The sequence below is a fragment of the Equus przewalskii genome, chromosome 14, assembly GCF_037783145.1.
Source record: "Equus przewalskii isolate Varuska chromosome 14, EquPr2, whole genome shotgun sequence".
Lineage (NCBI taxonomy): Eukaryota > Metazoa > Chordata > Mammalia > Perissodactyla > Equidae > Equus > Equus przewalskii.
Genome location: NC_091844.1, coordinates 19,299,399 through 19,319,062, shown reverse-complemented (window position 1 = coordinate 19,319,062; position 19,664 = coordinate 19,299,399). Strand labels below are relative to the sequence as shown.

Here is a 19,664-nt window from a genome sequence, read left to right as displayed (position 1 = left end):
AGGCACTTTAGGTTAAGACTTGTGGTTATCTTCTAATTGATTTAGTAGTATTCCTTCCTTTAGGGAAAAAACCTGTGCATCTACGATGGAGGAACTGTAAATTTGTCCAAAAGTTTTAAAGGGTAATTTAGCAGTAGCTGTTAAAATTTTAAGTACACAGAACCTTTGACACTCAATTTTACTTTTATGAATCTATTTTATGGACATATAAATGTATGCTATATACAATATACTGTATAATATATATATATGTAGAATGTACATTATATATGTGTTTGTATGAGCAAGAAAAATGTCTGGGAGGATACACATCAACTTGTTAACAGAAGGAACTCCAGGGAAGTAGAACGGTAGGAAGGAAAGAAAGGAGATTCTTATGTGCATTTTACTGTGGAATCACATCACAGATAAATAAATTTATGCAAATTCTATGAGGTAGGCAGGGGATAGGAAGAGAGAATGAATGTAGATGAATGAGAACAAATTAAAATACTTAGGCAATTTTGCCTGCCAGTCCCCTCGAAGACCATGTGCCCAGAGAGAAGACGAGATGGGAAAAGTCAATGTGCTGCTTCCTTTGCCTGTCTCAGCTCCCATGAGCCTCTCTGGCTTGAGCATTTCCCTACACTCATCTGTGTTTAACTGGATCATTTTTGCGCAAGGCCTAAACGTAAGCCATCTACTGTATCTAGTGCTTAATTAAAGAAACAGTGATCAATTCCAATGCTGAAGGAAAACCAGGTCTTATACTTGGTGAAAGAGAATAAGTGGGTTTTCAACATAATATACTCCTAGGGAGGGATTTTCAAGGTAAGTTTAAAGACAATTTTCATCCTACAGGCTGACTACAGCACCTAACTTCCTCCTCAGATACAGTTCCATTGCTGTAGTGCATACTTTTCTGCAACCATCATGTATTGCAACTTTTGTGATATTAAAAAAATAGAAAATAAATTTTTTTTTATCTCTAGTATACACCCTTAAAAACATCTTGATACACATACCTGCTTACCAGTGAAACCCTGGCAAATAACCTTCGTATTCTTATCAATATAGAGATGTTTCCGGGAAGTTGTATAGGAGCAATGCCGAATTCCATGCTGTTGCACTGAGAAGTAAAGAAAACATGACACATTACAAGTTTTCCAAACTTTTGGAGCATGAATTCAACTTGGTGACAAAAAAAATCCTATAATGCAGGAGTTATCTTGTGATCATGGCAACTTTAAATGTCACTTATTATTTTTATTTTTATTTATTTATTTTCTTTTTGAGGAAGATTAGCCCTGAGCTAACATCTGCCGCCAATCCTCCTGTTTTTGCTGAGGAAGACTGGCCCTGAGTTAACATCCATGCCCATCTTCCTCTAGTTTTTATAAATGGGACGCCTACCACAGCATGGCTTGCCAAGCAGTGCCACATCCGCACCCGGGATCCAAACCAGTGAACCCCAGGCTGCCAAAGAGGAACATGAGAACTTAACCTCTGTGCCACCGGGCCGGCCCCAAATGTCATTTTTTAAATGAGACACACTGACTACAGAAATAGATTACAGAAACAAACAAACAAACAAAAAGATACTGTGCGATTTTCCAGGATCCCCTCTTTACTGAGAACCACAATCTTGGAGCTTTTTCTGAACTGAGAAAGAAAAGCTTGAGTTCATAATTTTCATTCCTCAGAAAGAAAACTGGGCCTCAAAGACAAACGGCTCAAATTAAATCCAGGGACTAAAAACTAGGTATCACCCTTACTAACAATATTACTAAACAGCCACATGCTTTCCCCATGTGACCCAACCCCTTTAAGCCCAACATCTGCAAACAACAGGCAGGCTAAGAGGGAAATGTCGTCAGGAGAACCAGTAAGAGCCACTCTGCAACTCATTCCCCAATAATAATATTAACAATAAATGTTAAGTCATACAAGAAAACTTATCTAAAATATAACTCAAAATTACTTAATTTGATCTCTTGTAAGAGAATGTTAGATTCAAGATCTCATATATAAAAGAAATAGGTAAAATAAAATAAATAGAAAAAGCAGATGAGGGAGAAATATGTAAAAAAAATCTAAGTTACTTTCAGCAACCTACTCAATGAAAACTGAGAAATCTAAGTAGTTACTAAAACCAGCTCCCCCACATTTCAAAAATCAGTAGAAAGTAGAACACAGATGAGTTAAAATTGTGGGCTACCTTCTAAATCCCCTTTAGAGCCCAAACTGCCCTCTCTGTGGCCCACCCATGGCCCTTTCAAAGTGCCAGCTCTTCCACCTACCACTGAGGTGGCCCATGAAAGCTGGCCCCAGAAAAGAAAATCTCATCACATATTTGTCCCGGGTCCACTCCACGTTTTCTGTCTGGAATCACTGCCTGATGCCCTCCTAAATCCTTGGACTTCAAGTTCAAGAACTAATCTCTTTCTGGCCCTTTCAGCATCCCTTGAGTCTTCTTCAACTCACGTACTGACCTCGGCTTCTACTAACTTTGAATTTTGGACCCCCCTGTATGTCTAGAGAAGAGAAAGGCCCAGATTTTGCCCTTACTAACCAGGAGAGGACTGTTGTGTGCACGCTGATCTGCTGTGTAACAGCTGCATTCTTGGACTAGACTGTATACTGAACAAGGGGCCGTGCGGGAGCAATGAAGGTCAAGTCCTTCACAGTCCTGGCACAGTGGGCACAGCTAAGCACCTGAACCTGGGCCAGTGGACACTACAACAGGGATTTGTGGCCTGAGAGCCCACCCTAGCCAGTGTTGTCACTCAAGGCCCATTCTTGGCCTTGACTCCCAGTTCTCCCAGCTGGAGAATCAAAACCACAATATGTGTGGAAGACCTATACCCCTTCCGCTCCCGCCACTGCTCCTGGCAGAATCCGTTCCACCAGTCCTTCCCATTCCTGGAATCTTCAACAATGGTCTACCTATCAAGAGTTTTCAGATGGCAAAGTAGAAAATCTGATTACAAGATCAAAAGATAAGGTCAGGATATCTGGAGCCCATACCTGCTAAAAGGAAATATTTGCTTTTTAAAGATAACGTTTAGTCCTCCACAAGTACTCTTATGCTCATTAATTTAAGACAGGAGACATCAGACAATTCACTTCTCCTTCCACAGGGGCAGGAGTGACCCTGTACCCTGAGAAAGGCAGGTCTGCCTATATCCATAAAGCACGGCCTCCATACCAGAACAACTAAGATCGCTACCTTCTACTCCAGACCGCCTAGATAACTCTACGGAGCTCAAGAGTTCCTAACACCAGATCCCTGGTGCTTATAAAAACTGCATCAGAAAGCATGATGAACAGCAGCTCACCTACCAGACGGTCTCCTAGCCCTTTGGTATTGCTGAGCCTGTGCAACGACCCCGACATTCTAGAGCATCCAGTGAAGTGGATCTTGGGTGATCTATCATGCATATGTGTGGGCATGTGTATATGTGATCTCCCCATCGACTGTATGAGCCCAGGTTCACATGGATCTAGCTTCAGGTAAGCTAGAACTAATAGGCTACCATCACCTTTGAGCCAACCCCAAAATATATGTTCAATGATAAGGAAATTCCTGACTACATTCTGCCCTGACAAGAAACCTGTATGATGCCAGACAAGGTATCATTGGCACTGAAATGAGAGGATGCTAGAATAATCAAGCAGATATCCCAGTTCCTTGGGTTGCTATAATCACTCATTTATTCAGTCAACATTTGGGGAGTGCCTATGCCAAGCCACAATGCCAAATGTCAAGAATAAAATGTTGAATAAGACAATCTCAGCCCTCAAAGAAGCCACAATCTATCTAGACTGACATAAAGCAGGCCATAACTGCACAGTGTGAAAAGTACTATGGTAGGAATAAGCCTTAGACATTTGGGGTAGATAAACTCTCCTATCCCAAGGCAGAGAAGCCTGCGTACGTGGGGAAAAGTAGAGTATAGAGGGGTGTGAGCTCAGGGAGCAGAAAGGGTAGGGTCAAGGGATAGATTCCTCATTGGGGTTATCTCTAAACTGAGGCCCAGGCTACCAGTAGTTTACTCCTAAAATTCCCAATACTTGACCTATCCAACTTCTAGCTGCACCTGCACAATAGGGATCAACTAGTCACAGGAGGTCCCAGATAGGGAACCAGCAACCATCATATCCCTCTTTCCTGGAATACTGCTCTTGGACATGTAGGTCAACCGAATGAGAAAGGCTGGCAATCAAAATGGCCTCTGAAAGCCAGAGGAAAACCTTGAGGCACCCAGCAAGCCATGAGGGTGTTCCATAATCACCACAAATGCCTTTTTAACCCCAGAAACTCACCGCACAGCAGAAGACAAACCTGCCCCAGCCCTGACCCTTTACACCAAGCATACTCTCCCAGTTGCCATGGCTGTGAGGAGGACCTAAAGGCTGGCTGTTCATTATAATCCTCCTCACCTTAATTTCCGCCTCTTCTACAGCTTCAGGTGACACACACTCCAGCCAGGACCAACCCTCAGTCTCCCACTACACCATGCCACCATGACATGCAACACATGTAACAAATGGTGGATATATTTAAGGTATCACTTTTACAAAATCAATGATAAATCTTACTATTGCTGACATCATAGAATCAAGGAAATTTTTTCTCTTTTGCTATTTGTTTGCTTTCAGATGGAAATAATACAAACTATGCCTCTATTCCAAGTAAAACTTAACAAATCTTAAGTCATTATGTCATCTTCCTCGTTCTTCTCCACCTTACATAATCCAAGGCCTGGAATCATAGGCTGGAGGCTGCCCATGATGGCAGTCTCTCCTCATCCCCACCTCTGCATCTCTTCACCTGCCCTCCTACAATCCCACCACTCTCTTTAATCTGGGCTGGTAAAGCATACAAACTACTAGTAAACATGAAATCTGTCAAATTGGCTCTTTGCATTTTCTTTCCCTGCTTGATTTCTTCCCCACCAAAATTATCCATCAAATGCCTTAAGAAATGAAAAACAGCCCACTCTACTTCTGCTAAAAATGCAAAGTGGTTTACTGTACAAATCTTCAATTGTCTGTCCACTGCTTAAAGAGGCTCAATCATATTTTGGGTTTAAATACAAACCTGGTCTCTGTGACAAAACCACCAAATAACTAGAGTAAGCTATTTCCTAAGGTTAAATCTAGAACCCAGGATGTGCTGTGTTCTAGGTTTGGCCACAGGGTGGCCAAACCATCTTGCAAATATTTCTCAGCTTTCAATTAGGAAGTCAATCTACTCAAGTTCCTGAGAATTTCACTCATTAATTCATACATGTTCACATTTAAATAAAACATTATTCAGTGAAGAATCCTTAAATCCTCACATGACATTCATGACTTGTGAATATGATGTGGGGATTTGTAGGGGATCTAAGATTAAGAATGGAACCTGAAAATTCTTTCATGTGATATATAATAAACAGTACACACTGTACTTTGTTTACATTATTTCTAAGTAAAATTATTTGCAGTTAAATTTATTTCAAGTATTATCTAAATATTTTTAGAACTTCTAGCTATAAATCTCATGAGTGTAAGGACCCTGTCTTCTTCACCCTGGTGTCTCCCAAGGTGCCTTAAAGAGTAGGTGCACAGGAAACATTTGACTGAATTTCAGGACTAGAGAGAGGGCCAATAAAAGAAATACTTATATCAAGCTAATGTCCTAAGTTTCATCCCTTTTTGTGTGAACTGGAAAATGTCAATCTCAAACTCCCCCTTATCAGGAAAGAGGGGAAAAAACAAACATCTATTTTTGTGCATGCAAAGATCATAGGTTTCCCTAAAATTTGTATAAAGATTGCACCGAAGTCCAGCCCTAAATGTTGCTAGTGGTCCTCAAGGCTTTATCAAGCTAGTACAAATTCCATGCTAACCTTTTTTTTAAAACAAATAAAATCCAGAAGCAGTAATGTAACACAAATGGACTATTTCATTACCTGACAAAAGAAAGAACTTAGAGCAAAACATAGCAGAGTTAAAGGCAGTGACAGACCAGAGAAGTGTTTTCATAACATAACAGACAAGGAATTAACCTTAGTTAGCCACAGGAAATGTCAACAGGAAGGAAGAGACCAAAAGTCTAACAGAAAAATGGATAAAGGTCATAAACAAGAAACACAACTGATGACAGACAAATGGTAAGTCAGCACAAGAGAAGATACCTGATTTTATCAATATTGAGAAAACGAGCATTTTAAATTAAAGATTAAGGTAGCAGGAAGGCCTGAGGTTGTGCACCAGGACGAATTTCCCAATGGTGAAGGCTATGGCTGCCACACTGTGGGCCATCTCCTGAGAAAGTGGTGGAGTTGCCTTCTCTTCAAGTTCTTAGAAATGGGCCAGCCTAACCTTGGGACTGCATCCCAGGAGCAGCTAAGAACACAGAGTCCCAGGAATCAGATAGCCTGGGCTTGAGTTCATGCTCTGCTGCTCACCAGCCATGTGGCCTGGGGCAGGTCTTTTGCTCTCCCTTAGCCTCAGTCTTCCCATCTGAAAATGGAATTAACAGCTGCCCATGAGGAGACTGCAATGTTGATATAAGATGATGCCTGTAAATTGAGTAGCAAGGTGCCCGGAACACTCCCACAGCTGGGTTCACATCCTATGTGAGCACAAAGGGAAATCATTTCCTAAAAAGAGAGAACATATAATTCATACTTTAAAATCAAATAAGTCCAACCAGAAATGCTTTACATATGTCCTCATATGTCCATCCTATATACGTTTATGTATAAATATGCTAATCCATGTCTACATATATTGTATAGCACGTACACATATACTTGTAAATTTTTAACATATGAAATATTCTAAAAGGTGCAGCTTCATTGTAAAAACATTGTAAAAATACCATGTACCTCACAGGCAATATGAGAACTAAATGAGTTAATCATATACCGACCACATATAATAATGCCTAGGGAAGAGCAAGAGCTATTTCACTGTTAGCTATTCATTATCATTATTATTACTAATGCAGAATGAGAAGACCAAACTGCTTTAAGGCGTTCATGTGCCAGGCTATGTGCCAGGTACTAGGGATTCAGGGGTGAACAAGATGGACTCAGGCCTTACCCACACGAAGTATCCTGCCCTGTGAGACATTTAAACATTAAACAAAGAAAGAGAAAACTACAAAAGTGCAAACTAATAAGGGCCATGAAGGAAACGGACTGAGGAATCTGAGAGAGCTGTGCCTTCAACGGGGGTCATAAATCTCTATCAGTCAGCCACATGCTGAGTCCTCTGCCCCATAGAGAGCAAGCACATCGTTTATAAGACGGCTGCGGGATTAACAAAGTGAGCCATGGCCAATGAGCACCTGCCCAGATGGGACTCAAACCACGGCCTCGTATGACCAGTTTCATGCTCCTCACCAATAACCTGAAACTCTGTTCATGAAAATACTCCTCTCCTCCAACTCACTTCTCAAAATACATCCTTGTTTCTCATTTATTCACGCATGTATTCAAAATTTTAACAAATGTGATTAATCATATATATTATGCATATGTAATACACAGGCTATCATGATCCCTACCTATAGGAACTTAAAATATAGCAGAGTAGCTCAGTAGCCACTTACTCCCAAACCCCAAATAATCCGCTACTCAAATGCAAAATCATATAGTCATTTAATATTTACTAACAAATGAAGCTTAGTACCACATTTCATCAAATATAAAACACCATAGATTTTAAGAAATACTAGTAAGTACTATAAGACACATCCCAATTTTAAAAATGTTATAATGTAAAAAAATGTGGGTCTATGGCAACAAAAATCCCTGTCCTTCAGTGAAATGAAACTGTTCCTCTATACTTAGAGAAATTATTTTGAGCATCCACAATTAAGTCTCTACGGAAAAACAAGTTCGAGGTCAGAAAATCAAATCACTTTCCCATGGCTACATTGTTTCATTTAGATCAAGGTCACTTTGTATTTCTGAAACAAAGATTTGGTTCTTAGATGCAATGGCAACAGATACTAGCATCAGAAACATCACTGCTGAGGGCCCTCCTTTCCAAACTACACTTACAAATGTTTTCCTGATTCCAAAACAGGCCTACACAACTCAGTAGACACATGGAAAAGGCATGTGGCACCTTTGAGCAGGGTAGTCACCTTCTCAACAAAGGGAGACTGCCACACACACAAAAAAAATCGGGAGCCTCAAAGTATCATGTATCACATAGCATGTACTAGTAGAAAGGGCACTGCAGAGTCAGAAGATGTGCGTTCTAGTATCCATTCTGATACTGCCTAAGAAAACTTTCTAGGTTTATTTCCTCATCTGCCAAACAAACGAATGGGACCAGTTGGATCGTAAAGTTCACTTTACGGCCTTAAAACATCATAATTCTGAGGTTCAAAAATATGGGCTCTTTTCCCTATTTATTCTAAAAGACCCAACTTATAGGAACTCCTGCTTATGTTTAAAACGACTTTGCATTTCTTTATACTTCCTGAAAAACTTTACTATTTCAACTTCAAAGGCGTTTATAAAATCCTTAAATTTTGTCATGGAAGAAATCTTCCTTATTTTTCATTTTATTTTCTCTCCCCACTTCAACTGGACTCTTTCCCTTTTTTCATAAGCTGTAAAACTGTTTTGATTTTTTTTTTTTTTTTTTTTTTTGGCTTAGGCATTTCTAAACACTCTAGGCTGCCCCCAGTAGGGCTCTGGAAGGCATCTATGAGTGTTTGGGGGTTTTTTTCCCTAACTCAAATCAATATTGCAACACTTAGGACTGTCCGCACAAAATGTACCATCAAGTGAAACTTAAGAGAAAAGGGAACCAAAGTCCCTGGCATCTCTAGTTCCACTACTAACCTCAAAGCCTAAATAATTTGTGACCACCTTAAAAAATGTTTGCAAGGTAATATTGTTGTGGCTGCTGTTTTTCCAGTGGGAGTGGAAATGGGCTTAGAAATTTGACCTGGGAAAGAGATTTAGGGGGTTCAGAGGTTCTTATACATTAAACACTGTAGTCTGTAACCCCTCTAATATAGGAGATAACTTGGTTTAAATCTCAGATCCTTGATAACATACTGGTTAACCACATGACTAGGATAATTGAACCCACTCCAGTAACAGAAAGCTAAATTAGATAATTTCTTAAGGCCTCATGGTCCTGAGTCTAGGAAAAGAGAATTTCCGGTTCTGTGAATAGAGGATTGCTAAGGGTGGATTAAGGATTCTGATCTTTTAGACACTCTTCCTTTCTTCTCTAGACTCTCCTCCTACAGAGAGCTAGCATTTTTCTCCGAGGCTATCATACCCATCCAAGTCTAGCATTTTTCAGAAACTCAGATGAGCAAGACCCCAGGAGAGAAAGATATGGGTATAACCAATCCCTTTTTCCCTCCCGCCTACAAGATCCTCAAATGTCCTTTAAATTATACAGTAAGAATCTCCAGTAAACCTTCCCAATTAACCTAACTTTTTCCTACTTGCTGAAGGCATCTAGCCAGACGTTTGCCCTCACATTATCTAGCAACTAAGTGTAGCTATTGAGTGCACACTCATCATGGCACACTTTAGAATGTAATCTTCCTAAGAAATGAATTGTCTCATTCAACATTCAGTACAAGGAGTAGAATTAAAAACAAAGTCAAAGAAAGGAAAAGCAAAGAGAACTAACTTTAGTGGAGTGTCTATTACATCCCACGTGCTTTATATAAACTGCTTCACCTATTCCTCACGGTAAACCCAGATCATCCTGGACTGCATCATTTCTAGAATGCACATTTTTTCACTTTTTAATGCTCCTTAAATCAGGATACATCTGACAACCAATGGTGTGTCACAACTTTAATTAGCAATCATCTTCCACTGTCAGTGGCAGACAAAATACTAGTGCATCTTACAAGTGATGGAGTCTCAGATTCACTAAAACATGGTATTATTTTCAAGGGATTTGAAACAGAAATTGAGAAGTAGACTTAGAAACATCCCCAGGGTTATTACACAGACTGTACAGGACCAGCCAGATTCAAACCCTGATCTGCCTAATTGCAAAGTCTCTTCCTACACAACCTACCTAACAAACAAAGAGACTTTCAACATAGCAAGAATTTTCAACAATCAGTGTTACTCAAAGACTAGCAACCTTGGGTATTAAGTTTTCAAGAACTGAGGGGTTCACACCGCCTGCTGGACACACTGCAAATAAGTTGATTAAGGCCCCAGTCAACTCTCAGCATCTAGGAGTCTTTTGGGCTACGCTGACTCTGGGTTCAGAACCCACTTTTCCGCTAACCCTACAATCTACAGAAAGGACAATTAGAAGTGTAGCACCCTCTGTACCAGGGTCAGCCTCACCCTCCAATTTCCTACTGATATCCTTCCCCTACCTCTCAACCCACTCACCCTCCCAGCTGAGTTCATCCTGGACCACCTGCCTCTCACTCCCAAACAGGGCCAGCCTAGACACTGCCCTCATCCCGCCACCCATCACCGCCGAGGACAAGAGCATGCCCCCAGGTCTGCAGGGTTCGCAGACCCTAATCCTGGCTCAGCCACCCTATGTCCCCATCCGTCAGCAGCCTAAGTCATACCCCCGCGACACATATGCAGCAAAACTACACCCCTCCACTCCCCACCGCCAAGGGTCCCCAACTTGGGTCCGGACTCCTGCGGCTCCCGGCCCCCACCGAGGCCCCGCCCTGGGGGGCCCAAACGCGGCCTGGACCAGGACATTGCTCCCAGCGGGGCCAGGCGCTCGCGGGACCAGGAGGAGAGAGTCCCGGCCGGACTCACGGAGGAAGGAGCGCAGCAGGAGGCGGGCAGCGGCGAGGCCGGGACTGCCGGAGGCCATGGTCTCGGTGGCAGCGACGGCGGCAAGGGCTGCGGTCAACCACCAATGACATTCGCAGGCCCCCGGAGGCCCGGCAGGGCCGAGGCTCGAAGAGGAAGCGGATGGCCAGGGCAATCGCCTGAATGAATTTCCCCCGCGGAGGCCTCTTCACCCAACGTTGGGGATCGCAGGTGGAGAAGGAAAAAGGAATCTGTACGAATAAATGGACAATAACTCGGCTCTTCCTCAGAAGTGTGGGTTTGATGCAACATTAGTTACCACGGTAGCTTAGGGCAAACCCCATGCAAGGCTGGTCGGCGCGCGCCATTGTGGGAAATGTAGTTCGATGGCGCGACTTGTTTGTAGTTGACGTGGGGCCTTCGGGAAGGGAAGCGAAGGCGAGAGGGAAGTCAGACCAGGAGGAGAGGGGGCGGAAGGACTGAGGAAGGCGTGAGGTGCAGGGCAGAACTTTCCGTGTCCCTAGGCTGATCTGCACCTTCATTTTCCTCTCCTGCCATGTGGAGAGCGTAGTACTCCTCGCCGCCCCCCTGACGAGGACCCGGAAGGATTCCCGGTGGTAACAGTGAATCTGAGCCCCTGCTAGTGTCCAGTGAAGGTATGGACCTGACGAGAAGCACCAAAAGTTACCTTATTGACCATTTCTTGGAACGTGGGTCTTTTGGTTAAACAAGCTGTCATAGAACCTTTGACGGGTACTGAGTGCATGAGGGCCTCTTCCCTGGGGAACCTGGAGGGCTGCAGTTATAGGTCAAATGGGACTGCTCCCTGGTTGGACAAACCGTCCACTCCTTCTGTAAGAGCCTTAGAAGGAACCTCAGAGAGTCCCAGAGTCAAAGGGTGAGCGAGAGATAAAGCAATCCACCTCCCTACCTCCAAGTGTGCTCCTGAGATTCCCCATCCTTATCATGAATGAAATTATAATCCTAATTTGCTTAAGTAGTCATAATTTACACCGAGCTGGGTGATGTATGAGTGGGATTACCCGAGGAGATTGCCCAATATTTTCTCTGTGACCCAGATATTGTCGGTACCTGGTTGGACTTAATTGCACACAAAAGCCCTCCCTCATCTAACGGAGCATGTCCTGTGATCATTTAAATATTACCAGTGGTTTCCGAACGGGTCTAGTATGAAGACTCATTTTAAATAGCAAAGTTCTTCCTGAGCCTTCACATAATAGTTATATTGTTAGTTTCATTTAATTGGTGAAATGCATGATGACAAATGATTTCGGTATAGTTTTAATGGATTTTTATTTCCACGAGGACAGGGATTTTTGTTTGTTTTGTACACTGGTGTGTCCCCAGGACCTAGAACAATGCCTGACAAAGAGAGAACTCATTATTTGTTGAATTGAATTGATATATAAGAAATAGTGTATATGTTTATTTAGTGAACTCACACACCATGTTTGATGGTCCTAAGAACATTTCAATCCCTCATAATAACTGCACCCCAATTCCATAGTTCATTTATGCGAGGCAATTACAGTAGACACTAACTAGACCACTCATCTTTATATGCAGATTGATTTTGAAGTCAGACAGATCTAGATTCAAATTCCTGTTCTGCCACTGGCTATGTGACCTCCGGGTCTCAAGTTTTCTCACTGAGAAGGGCTGAAACTCCCTATCTCATAATAGTGTTGTGAACAGTTAATGCATTAATACATAAAGTTCTTAGTCCATTGTAAGCATTCAATGAGGGGTCGTTATTATCATTAAAGATAAGAGCTTGCTTCTGCACCCGGCAGGTTGATGTTTTGAAGCTTTTGCTGATATGAGTAACCACATGTGGAATAGGACATTTCCATTTGTGTCAGAATTTTGGCTTGAGCCCCAAAGCTGAGGGCAACAGACCATAAGTACCTGTACATTGTAAGGAGGGCAGCCTAGGAGCAACCTCTCTCCAGATTTTGATAAGAGGAGGTCAGACTTGTCTTTGGACTCACTTCCTCACACCTCAGCCAGCTCAAATAAGCAAAATACTGGAATTCACTGAAGAAGGAGATGAGTTATAAGCTGAGTGTCCCCTTTCCTCTCACCCCCAGACAGGTCGGTGGGAGAGGACTCTTTACAAAAAGAAGACTGACATTAAATGCCTGCAGGACTGCAGGAATTCACGAGTCCATCTCAGTGCCCTAGAGTAGATCTGGTCAAAGAATGCTTGGGAAAAATTGACTTTGGATGGTAGACCGAAACCTAGAGACTAATGTCTGCTTCCTGCCTGGAGAAGTCAAGGCAGGAGGCTGGCTGGAGCTGCCCTTATTGGCACGCAGGGCAGTATTTGGTGTGGCAAGATGTGTAATATTCCCCTGAGGAAATGGATGCCAGGAAAGAAAGCTGAGCTTCCGCCTAAGGTTAATCTGCTGGGGCAAGGAAGGAACCCTAGCCTAAAAGACCATGGAAGACCTCCAAGGGCAGGAGGGGAGCGGAGGGAGTTACAACAGGTCAGCCAAAGGTCACTTAACTTGCATCACGATACCCCGCGGATGGAGTTCCCTAGGCAGAGGAGGAGGAGAGAATCTACTGAAAAATCCACAAAGTACTGAAATTCCAGAGCACATAGACCATCAGGAGAGAGCCACAAATAGCCCCATATAAGAGGTTTTATCCAAACCTCAGCCCACCCCTGCCGGAGCCTGGAGCAGGGGAGCGAAGAGGAGGAGTGAAAGAAGGAGAAGAAAACAGATGGACTCCTGATCGGCTGCAGGTTGTAGAGCCACAGATCATGCCAGACCTGGGAGTGAGGAAGGAGCTCTGACATAGGTATAGGATTTAAGTTTTAAATTAGATTGAATGGGGACTATTCATCTTAAAAATAGGTAAGTTATTCCCATGGATCAAAATTCAAAAGGTAAAAAATTTGTATAGTGAGAAATCTTCCTTTTACCTGTCTCCCCACCACCCAGTTCGCCCCTGGGGAAACCAGTATTATCCAATTTCTTGTATTTGCTCTCACATCTATTTTGTGCGTATACACACATAACATATATCCATTTCCCACTCCACCCCTGCCCTTCACCCCTCTCTGTTGCCACTAACGTGGGAAGAATCAGAGACAGTTAGGATTACCAGTAATCCCTTACTCCTACTTGCAAGGCCCCTTTCGGTCGGGCTCTCTCAGCTGTCTCTGGGCTCTTCTCAAGTACGTGAGAACCATCCAGCCCCTCTGGTGCTATGTGGGGCCACAGGAAACATCCCTGCTTGCCTAGACATACCGTTTAGCTGGATCTTGCCACTAGTCTGCTCGCTCTTGCTTTCTCCCTCTCTCTCTGTCAGGGGCCACAAGTCTCTGTGCTATGGACTGAATTGTGTCCCCCCTCCAAATTCATATGTTAAAATCCTAACCCAATGTGGCTGTATTTGGAGTAAAGAAGTAATTAAGGTTAAACAGGGGCATAAGGATGGGACCCTGATCCAATAAGATTAGTGTCCTTATGAGAAGAGACACCAGAGAGCAAGCATTCTCCCTCTCTCCCTCTCTGTCTGTCTGTCTGTCTGTCTGTCTCTCTCTCTCTCCTCCCCCCCCCCCCCCGCCCCTTTCCCGTTGTCTCTGTATCTCTTTCTCTCTGTCACTCCATGTGAGGACATGGAGAGAAGCCTGGAAGAAGCCAGGAACTAAATTGGCCAGCACCTTGATCTTGAACTTCCCAGACTCCAGATTTGTGAGAAAATAAACTTCTGTTGTTTAAGCCACTCAGTCTGTGATATTTCCTTCTGGCAGCCCAGGCAGACTAATACAGTCTGCTCCGTGTGTCCCCCAAACCATCCTGGTGATTCTTTGGACTGCTCACCTCCCCGCACCTCTAAGCTGGAGGAGTGGGCAAATCAACACCTAAGCTCTCCTGGTTGCCCCCCTTCTTCCCTCGCCTGGAAATCATTTTCTAGTCTTGGTGACATTACTCTCATTTTTGCCCTAAATCTAAGTTAGCTCTGTTGTTCCCAGGGGCTTTCAGGTACACATTCCTCTCCTGGGGCAATAGCCTGAGAATGCCAAACAGAAACTGGTGAGAGGAAGGGGTGTAAGTATTGGTGAGGGGTGAGCCAAAGAACAGAAGGAAATATTGGAAGGGAAAGCAGCAGTTAACATTACGAAGTACCTTCCTGCCACAAGTTGAATGTGACCAAGCTTTCTGTGTATTCACCAAGACAGTCTGACTCTGCCACGTGGAAATGGAACAAGAAGAACCTTCTCTAGTGTCTTAGTCAGCTTGGGCTGCTATAACAAAGTGTTGTAGACTGCCAAGGAGCTTAGAAATGGTAGAAATTTATTTCTGACAGTTCTGGAGACCGGAAATCTAAGATCAGGGTGCCAGCACTCAGCTTCTGGTGAGAGACCCCTTCCGAAGTGCAGACTGCTTGCTTGCTTCTCCTTACATCCTCACTTAGCAGAAAGAGGGTGAGAGAGCTCTCTGGGGTCCCTTTTGTGAGGGCACTAATCCCATTCATTCATGAGAGTATCACCGTCATGACCTGATTATCTCCCCAAGGCCCCACCTTCTAATACCATCACATTGTGGGTTAGGATTTCAACATATGAATTTGGGAGGGACACAAACATTCATTCCATTGCATCTAGGCCCAGTTCTGCGAGCTTCTCTCTGAAAAAAAAAAAAAAAAAAAACTGCCTTCTAAATGAAAAAACAGCAGCTTCAAGTGATAGAAGCACACTTGAGGAGAAATGTATTGTAACCAAGAGAGGCTGAGGCTTCTGGGGCTGGGGAGCCAGCCTCAGCCCTCAGGCGCCGCTGTAGGCATCACTAATCCCTTCCTCATACATACAGAGAAGACGGAGCTTGTATCCTTGGCCTTATTTAGGAAGATGGTACAACACAAATCAGAAACACTTAACCCGACAAAGCTTCAGCTTTTGTAAAACTGGGAGAAGAGATGAGTCAGAAAAGCTAGGGATTATTTTCATTTGAAGTGCGGCTTCAAAGAGAGACAGCATCACACAGCACAATTCTGAGAAAGAGCCAGCCAACACCCTTGGCTGATGTCAGCAGAGGCAGGCTCTTTCCCTCGCCCCTTACAGGCACTGGTACTGCTAGCTTGGCTGCCTCTCCTGAAGAATGAGGACAAAGAAGGTTCTGAAATGCACTCACAGGGCCCTCCTCAAAGCCTGTTATGGTTCTTCGGCTGCCTGATCCACTCAGCACCTCTGAAGGGGAGTTTCATCTGCATTGGACCCTTATAAGAATGGCAAGAGCTTTGACCTCTCCTTTAGAAGAAATGATTTCCAAATATAATTTCTTTGCCCTATATTTGAGCCCTGTTGCAGATTTGATCCCCTAGGAAGGAGACTCTGAATACCTTGTAAAGGGGACCCCAGGGACTAACTCCCATTGAAGGGAAGGGAAGAGAGCAAGATTGGGCAGAGAGAGAGAAGTCCACTTGCAATGCAGGCCCAATGACAGTCTTGGCCAATGCCCTTCAGAATTGAGAACTTCCCTGAATCAGGCAAGATGGCCAGGCATCCATACCCCCATGGATCATCACCAGGTGTAAGCAGCCCTGGAAGGGACATGACCATGGGTCCAGGAAATTCTTAGAAGGGTTGCGGGACACAGCTGAAGACTATCTGCCAATAGCACTCCAGTAGCGTGTCCTTCATTGAAGGGGCATCTGGGTGGCACATCACAGTATTTACCAGATGCCCCTTCCAGAAGAAAGTCTGATGAGAAAGCAAGAGTCAGTCCTTAGTGAAACCATAAAGAAAACAGCTCAGTTTGGATGTCCCTCCTTTCCCCACTCTGTGACCCTCTCCTTCTGAAGGCTGACTGGTTTCTTTTTCCCTGGATAGCCAGTGTTCTCATGCTGGCCAGTGCTGGGTCCAGCCATTCTCTCACCACCTCTAAGAGCATCTGCAGACCTTTGCCCTGTTTCTCAGGGCAATGCTGTCTCTGGGGGATTAGATACGCTAGGACTTTGGCCTACTTTTATAGGTAGCCTCTCCTAAATTACATGTTTGCATCTTAACAGAGATTGCTACTGTCTTCACAAAATTAGTGATTCGTGGTGAGAATTTCTGGAATTATAGCCAGGAAAGCTATTTTTCCTCCCCACCCCCCTCCTCCGGCCCTGATACTTCTAGGATAACTTTCCTTCTGCATCAAGGATATCTTCTAGAAGTTCTCTCTCTCTCTCTGTGTGAGTGTGTGTCTGTATTTATTTTTTAATTTCTTTGTAGCAGATGAAAATCCAAGACACCAGGAGAGAGCAAGAGTCCCTGAGACTCTGGAATGTAACTGAAGACATTGTGACATTGTGTCCTACTCTGAAGCCTAGTGGAGGGGGCAAAGAAGAGTCCCAAGAATTAGTACTGAAAGTAGAGGAAAGCAGGATCCTGAGGCCTATGGAGAGGAAAGGAGAGTTCTTGGGAAGCTGGTTACGGCCTGAGAAAGACTCCAAGGTGGAGGAGAATGACCCATGTTCCTGGAAGACAAAGAACTCCACAAAAAACAACTCCCGAGGTTACCAAGCTGTGGAGGCTCTGGCTCAGGCTCCATCACTCATCTGTGTTCAGCATCTTCATGGCTTGGCGCTGTGAAAGTTGCCCTTTTCCTTGGGGCTTTATATATTTCTTAAATAAGTGAAAGTTTTGGGCTTTGAAGAGTGATATCACCTGACAGAAGTTGAAAGGATCTGCATGGACCCAAAAGGATGTGTGCCCTTTCAGTTCCATTCTGGAACATTGGCTAACATGCCCACCAAAGTATTATTTCATTCTCTAGAAGGACAAACCTTTATTTAACCTTGTTTCATGGTTAATACAAAAGTAATACACTTGTTCATTATTCGTTTTAAAGATAATTTCTGCTTTTGGATTTATTCTTTTCAATATCGTCCAAGTGTTCGCCAAGGTTAACACATTACTTTTATAACCAGAAAGAATAATCAGTAATTTTGAGTTTTTATGGATGAAATGATGTGATTAGGACCCAGAGTTTGGGAAGCTCTCTGTTGAGTTGTCGATTTTTGTCTGGTAGAGATGCAAATTGTTTCTATCCAGCAGAAAGATTAACCCCAAAGTTTGTGGTTTTATTGCCTGTTGGATATTTCCCAGTTTTATTTGTCACTTGGAAATTTCTGTGCCTCAGTTTCCTTCCTTGTAAATAGGGATAATAATAGTGCCCACCTCATAGGATTGTTGTGTGGGTTAAAGGAGATATGCCATGTAAAACACTCAGAAAAGAGACTAGTAAACACTCAATAAACGTTGCCCATTATTGTCACAGCCTCATTTAACTGAAAAACCTAGGGCATATCCTTCAGGCCTAGCTCGAGTGAGTCCTGAGAGCTTGCCTCCCTCTGGGCTTACATGCTCACAACTCCAACCAAATCCTTCCCTAAGAGAATGCTTCTGTCCTGGTTCCTCTAGCAGGCCTGTTGGGACTCACTGATTGGAAGGACTTGCAAGCACTTGTGGGTGCACGTGTCAGTGGTGTGGGCAGCAGCAGGCAGCAGGCATTCCAGGCAGAGGTCAAGGCACAGAAGTGACTCCGTACCTGAAATCTGTGTCCTGCTGCCAGGCTTAAGGCCATAAAGCCATATACAAACCTCGATATCCCTGCTTATTCCTACTTCGTGATTTTAGACTATGACTTTCAAATGCTTAATAATAAGTAACATGTTATCTTTCCTTAAAAATGATTCTCTATGAACTTAGCCCAAAGAGAGGCAAGATGAAATGGTAAATAAGAAAGAAACAAGATAAATTGAAAAACAAATGAAAATATCCTCTGCATGTCCACCCAGTGCTGGTGAAGGGGACACAGCTCACGAACATATAGAACAGAATACATGTGGACTTCACCATCGGACAGTGCAGAGCTCAGGTCTCTGCCCCAGCACTCACGGCAGTGTCACCTTGGGGAAATCACCTAATCTCTCTGAGTCTCAGATTCCTCCCTTGTATTTAACAAGGCTCAAGGAACAACTCCTGTGCTCTGCTTTGTTCCCTATATGCAGGAAATAGCAAGGAGATCGGACATTCAGATCTGCCTTACATTTTGTGCCTCTTGATACTTATGACAGTCTTACAAGGGCAGGAAATGACCCATCTGACTCTGTTACTCTGACACAAAGAGGTGACAGAGGCTCAGGCTGTGGAAGCCCATGTTCTCAGCATCACTGCCAAACCCTCCTCTCCTACAAACCGTGCCAGTGACCCTGGAGAACTGGATCAAGACCGGGCCAGGTTTCTACCACAATGCAGATCTACCGTCCTCCTGTTTCTGGTGACCCACAATTTTCTCTCCAAGTGGTGTCCACTCCTCTACACTAGCCTCTAAGAGAAGTCACATCCTTTAATCCCAGGTTGGTCCATCCTACTCCTCTAAGGGGAGCTGCCTTCAAAGGCTCCCAGGTGATTTCCTGCCTCTGCCTGTGCTGTGGCACAGATGGCAATTTCTTCTGCTGAAGAAGGAGCCCCGCCCTGCACATACACACGTGTAGACCTTCACAAATTTAGTCTCTGGAGATCACCCCTCTTCTCTGGCTTCCACAAGCCATGCACCTTTTATATTTATGTACAAAATATGGGCCATAACCCCTACCTCACAGGGTTATTATAAGGAACAAGAGGAACAGTGTACACAGAAAGTACATTGCACAGTTCCTGGCACATGGAGGTTCCTTGGTAAATGTTAGTTCACCTTCCCTCTGACCCAGTTAGTTTATTTTTATGTGATATTGGAGCTGACATTTAGTAATGGCTCTGGGTAAAATAGATGACCAAAAGTTTTGGATCTTCCTGAAAATGAAATAAAAACAGACAGGCACTTAATGTGTTAAGCTGTTGAATACCATCACCTCATTTTTTAAAAGATAGACTAA

General features: G+C 43.6%; 1 protein-coding gene and 1 long non-coding RNA gene across 4 annotated transcripts in view; one reads left to right on the top strand and one right to left on the bottom strand.

The window, feature by feature from the left end:
- SUCLG1 (succinate-CoA ligase GDP/ADP-forming subunit alpha) overlaps positions 1-11,342 on the bottom strand; it is a 38,008-nt gene extending 26,666 nt beyond the window's left edge. Inside the window, exons 1-3 of one of the 2 annotated variants that reach the window (XM_008515968.2) lie at positions 10,767-11,038; positions 6,438-6,632; positions 1,005-1,108 (exon numbers count right to left, since the gene is read on the bottom strand). In XM_008515968.2, the coding sequence (XP_008514190.1) occupies positions 1,005-1,108; positions 6,438-6,492 (159 nt within the window). In that variant the 5' untranslated portion in view covers positions 6,493-6,632; positions 10,767-11,038. Of the gene's footprint in view, positions 1-1,004; positions 1,109-6,437; positions 6,633-10,766 lie in introns of both variants that reach the window. The other variant, XM_008515967.2, reaches the window with a different exon arrangement.
- Positions 11,144-18,061, top strand: LOC103548271 (uncharacterized). 2 transcript variants are annotated; one of them, XR_011526416.1, is made up of 3 exons: positions 11,198-11,419; positions 12,875-13,648; positions 17,017-18,061. It is a non-coding gene; the product is annotated as an uncharacterized lncRNA (long non-coding RNA). The 2 variants fall into 2 exon arrangements; XR_544211.2 differs by lacking the exon at positions 12,875-13,648 and having other exon boundaries at positions 11,144-11,419.
- The last annotated feature ends 1,603 nt before the right edge of the window (positions 18,062-19,664 follow it).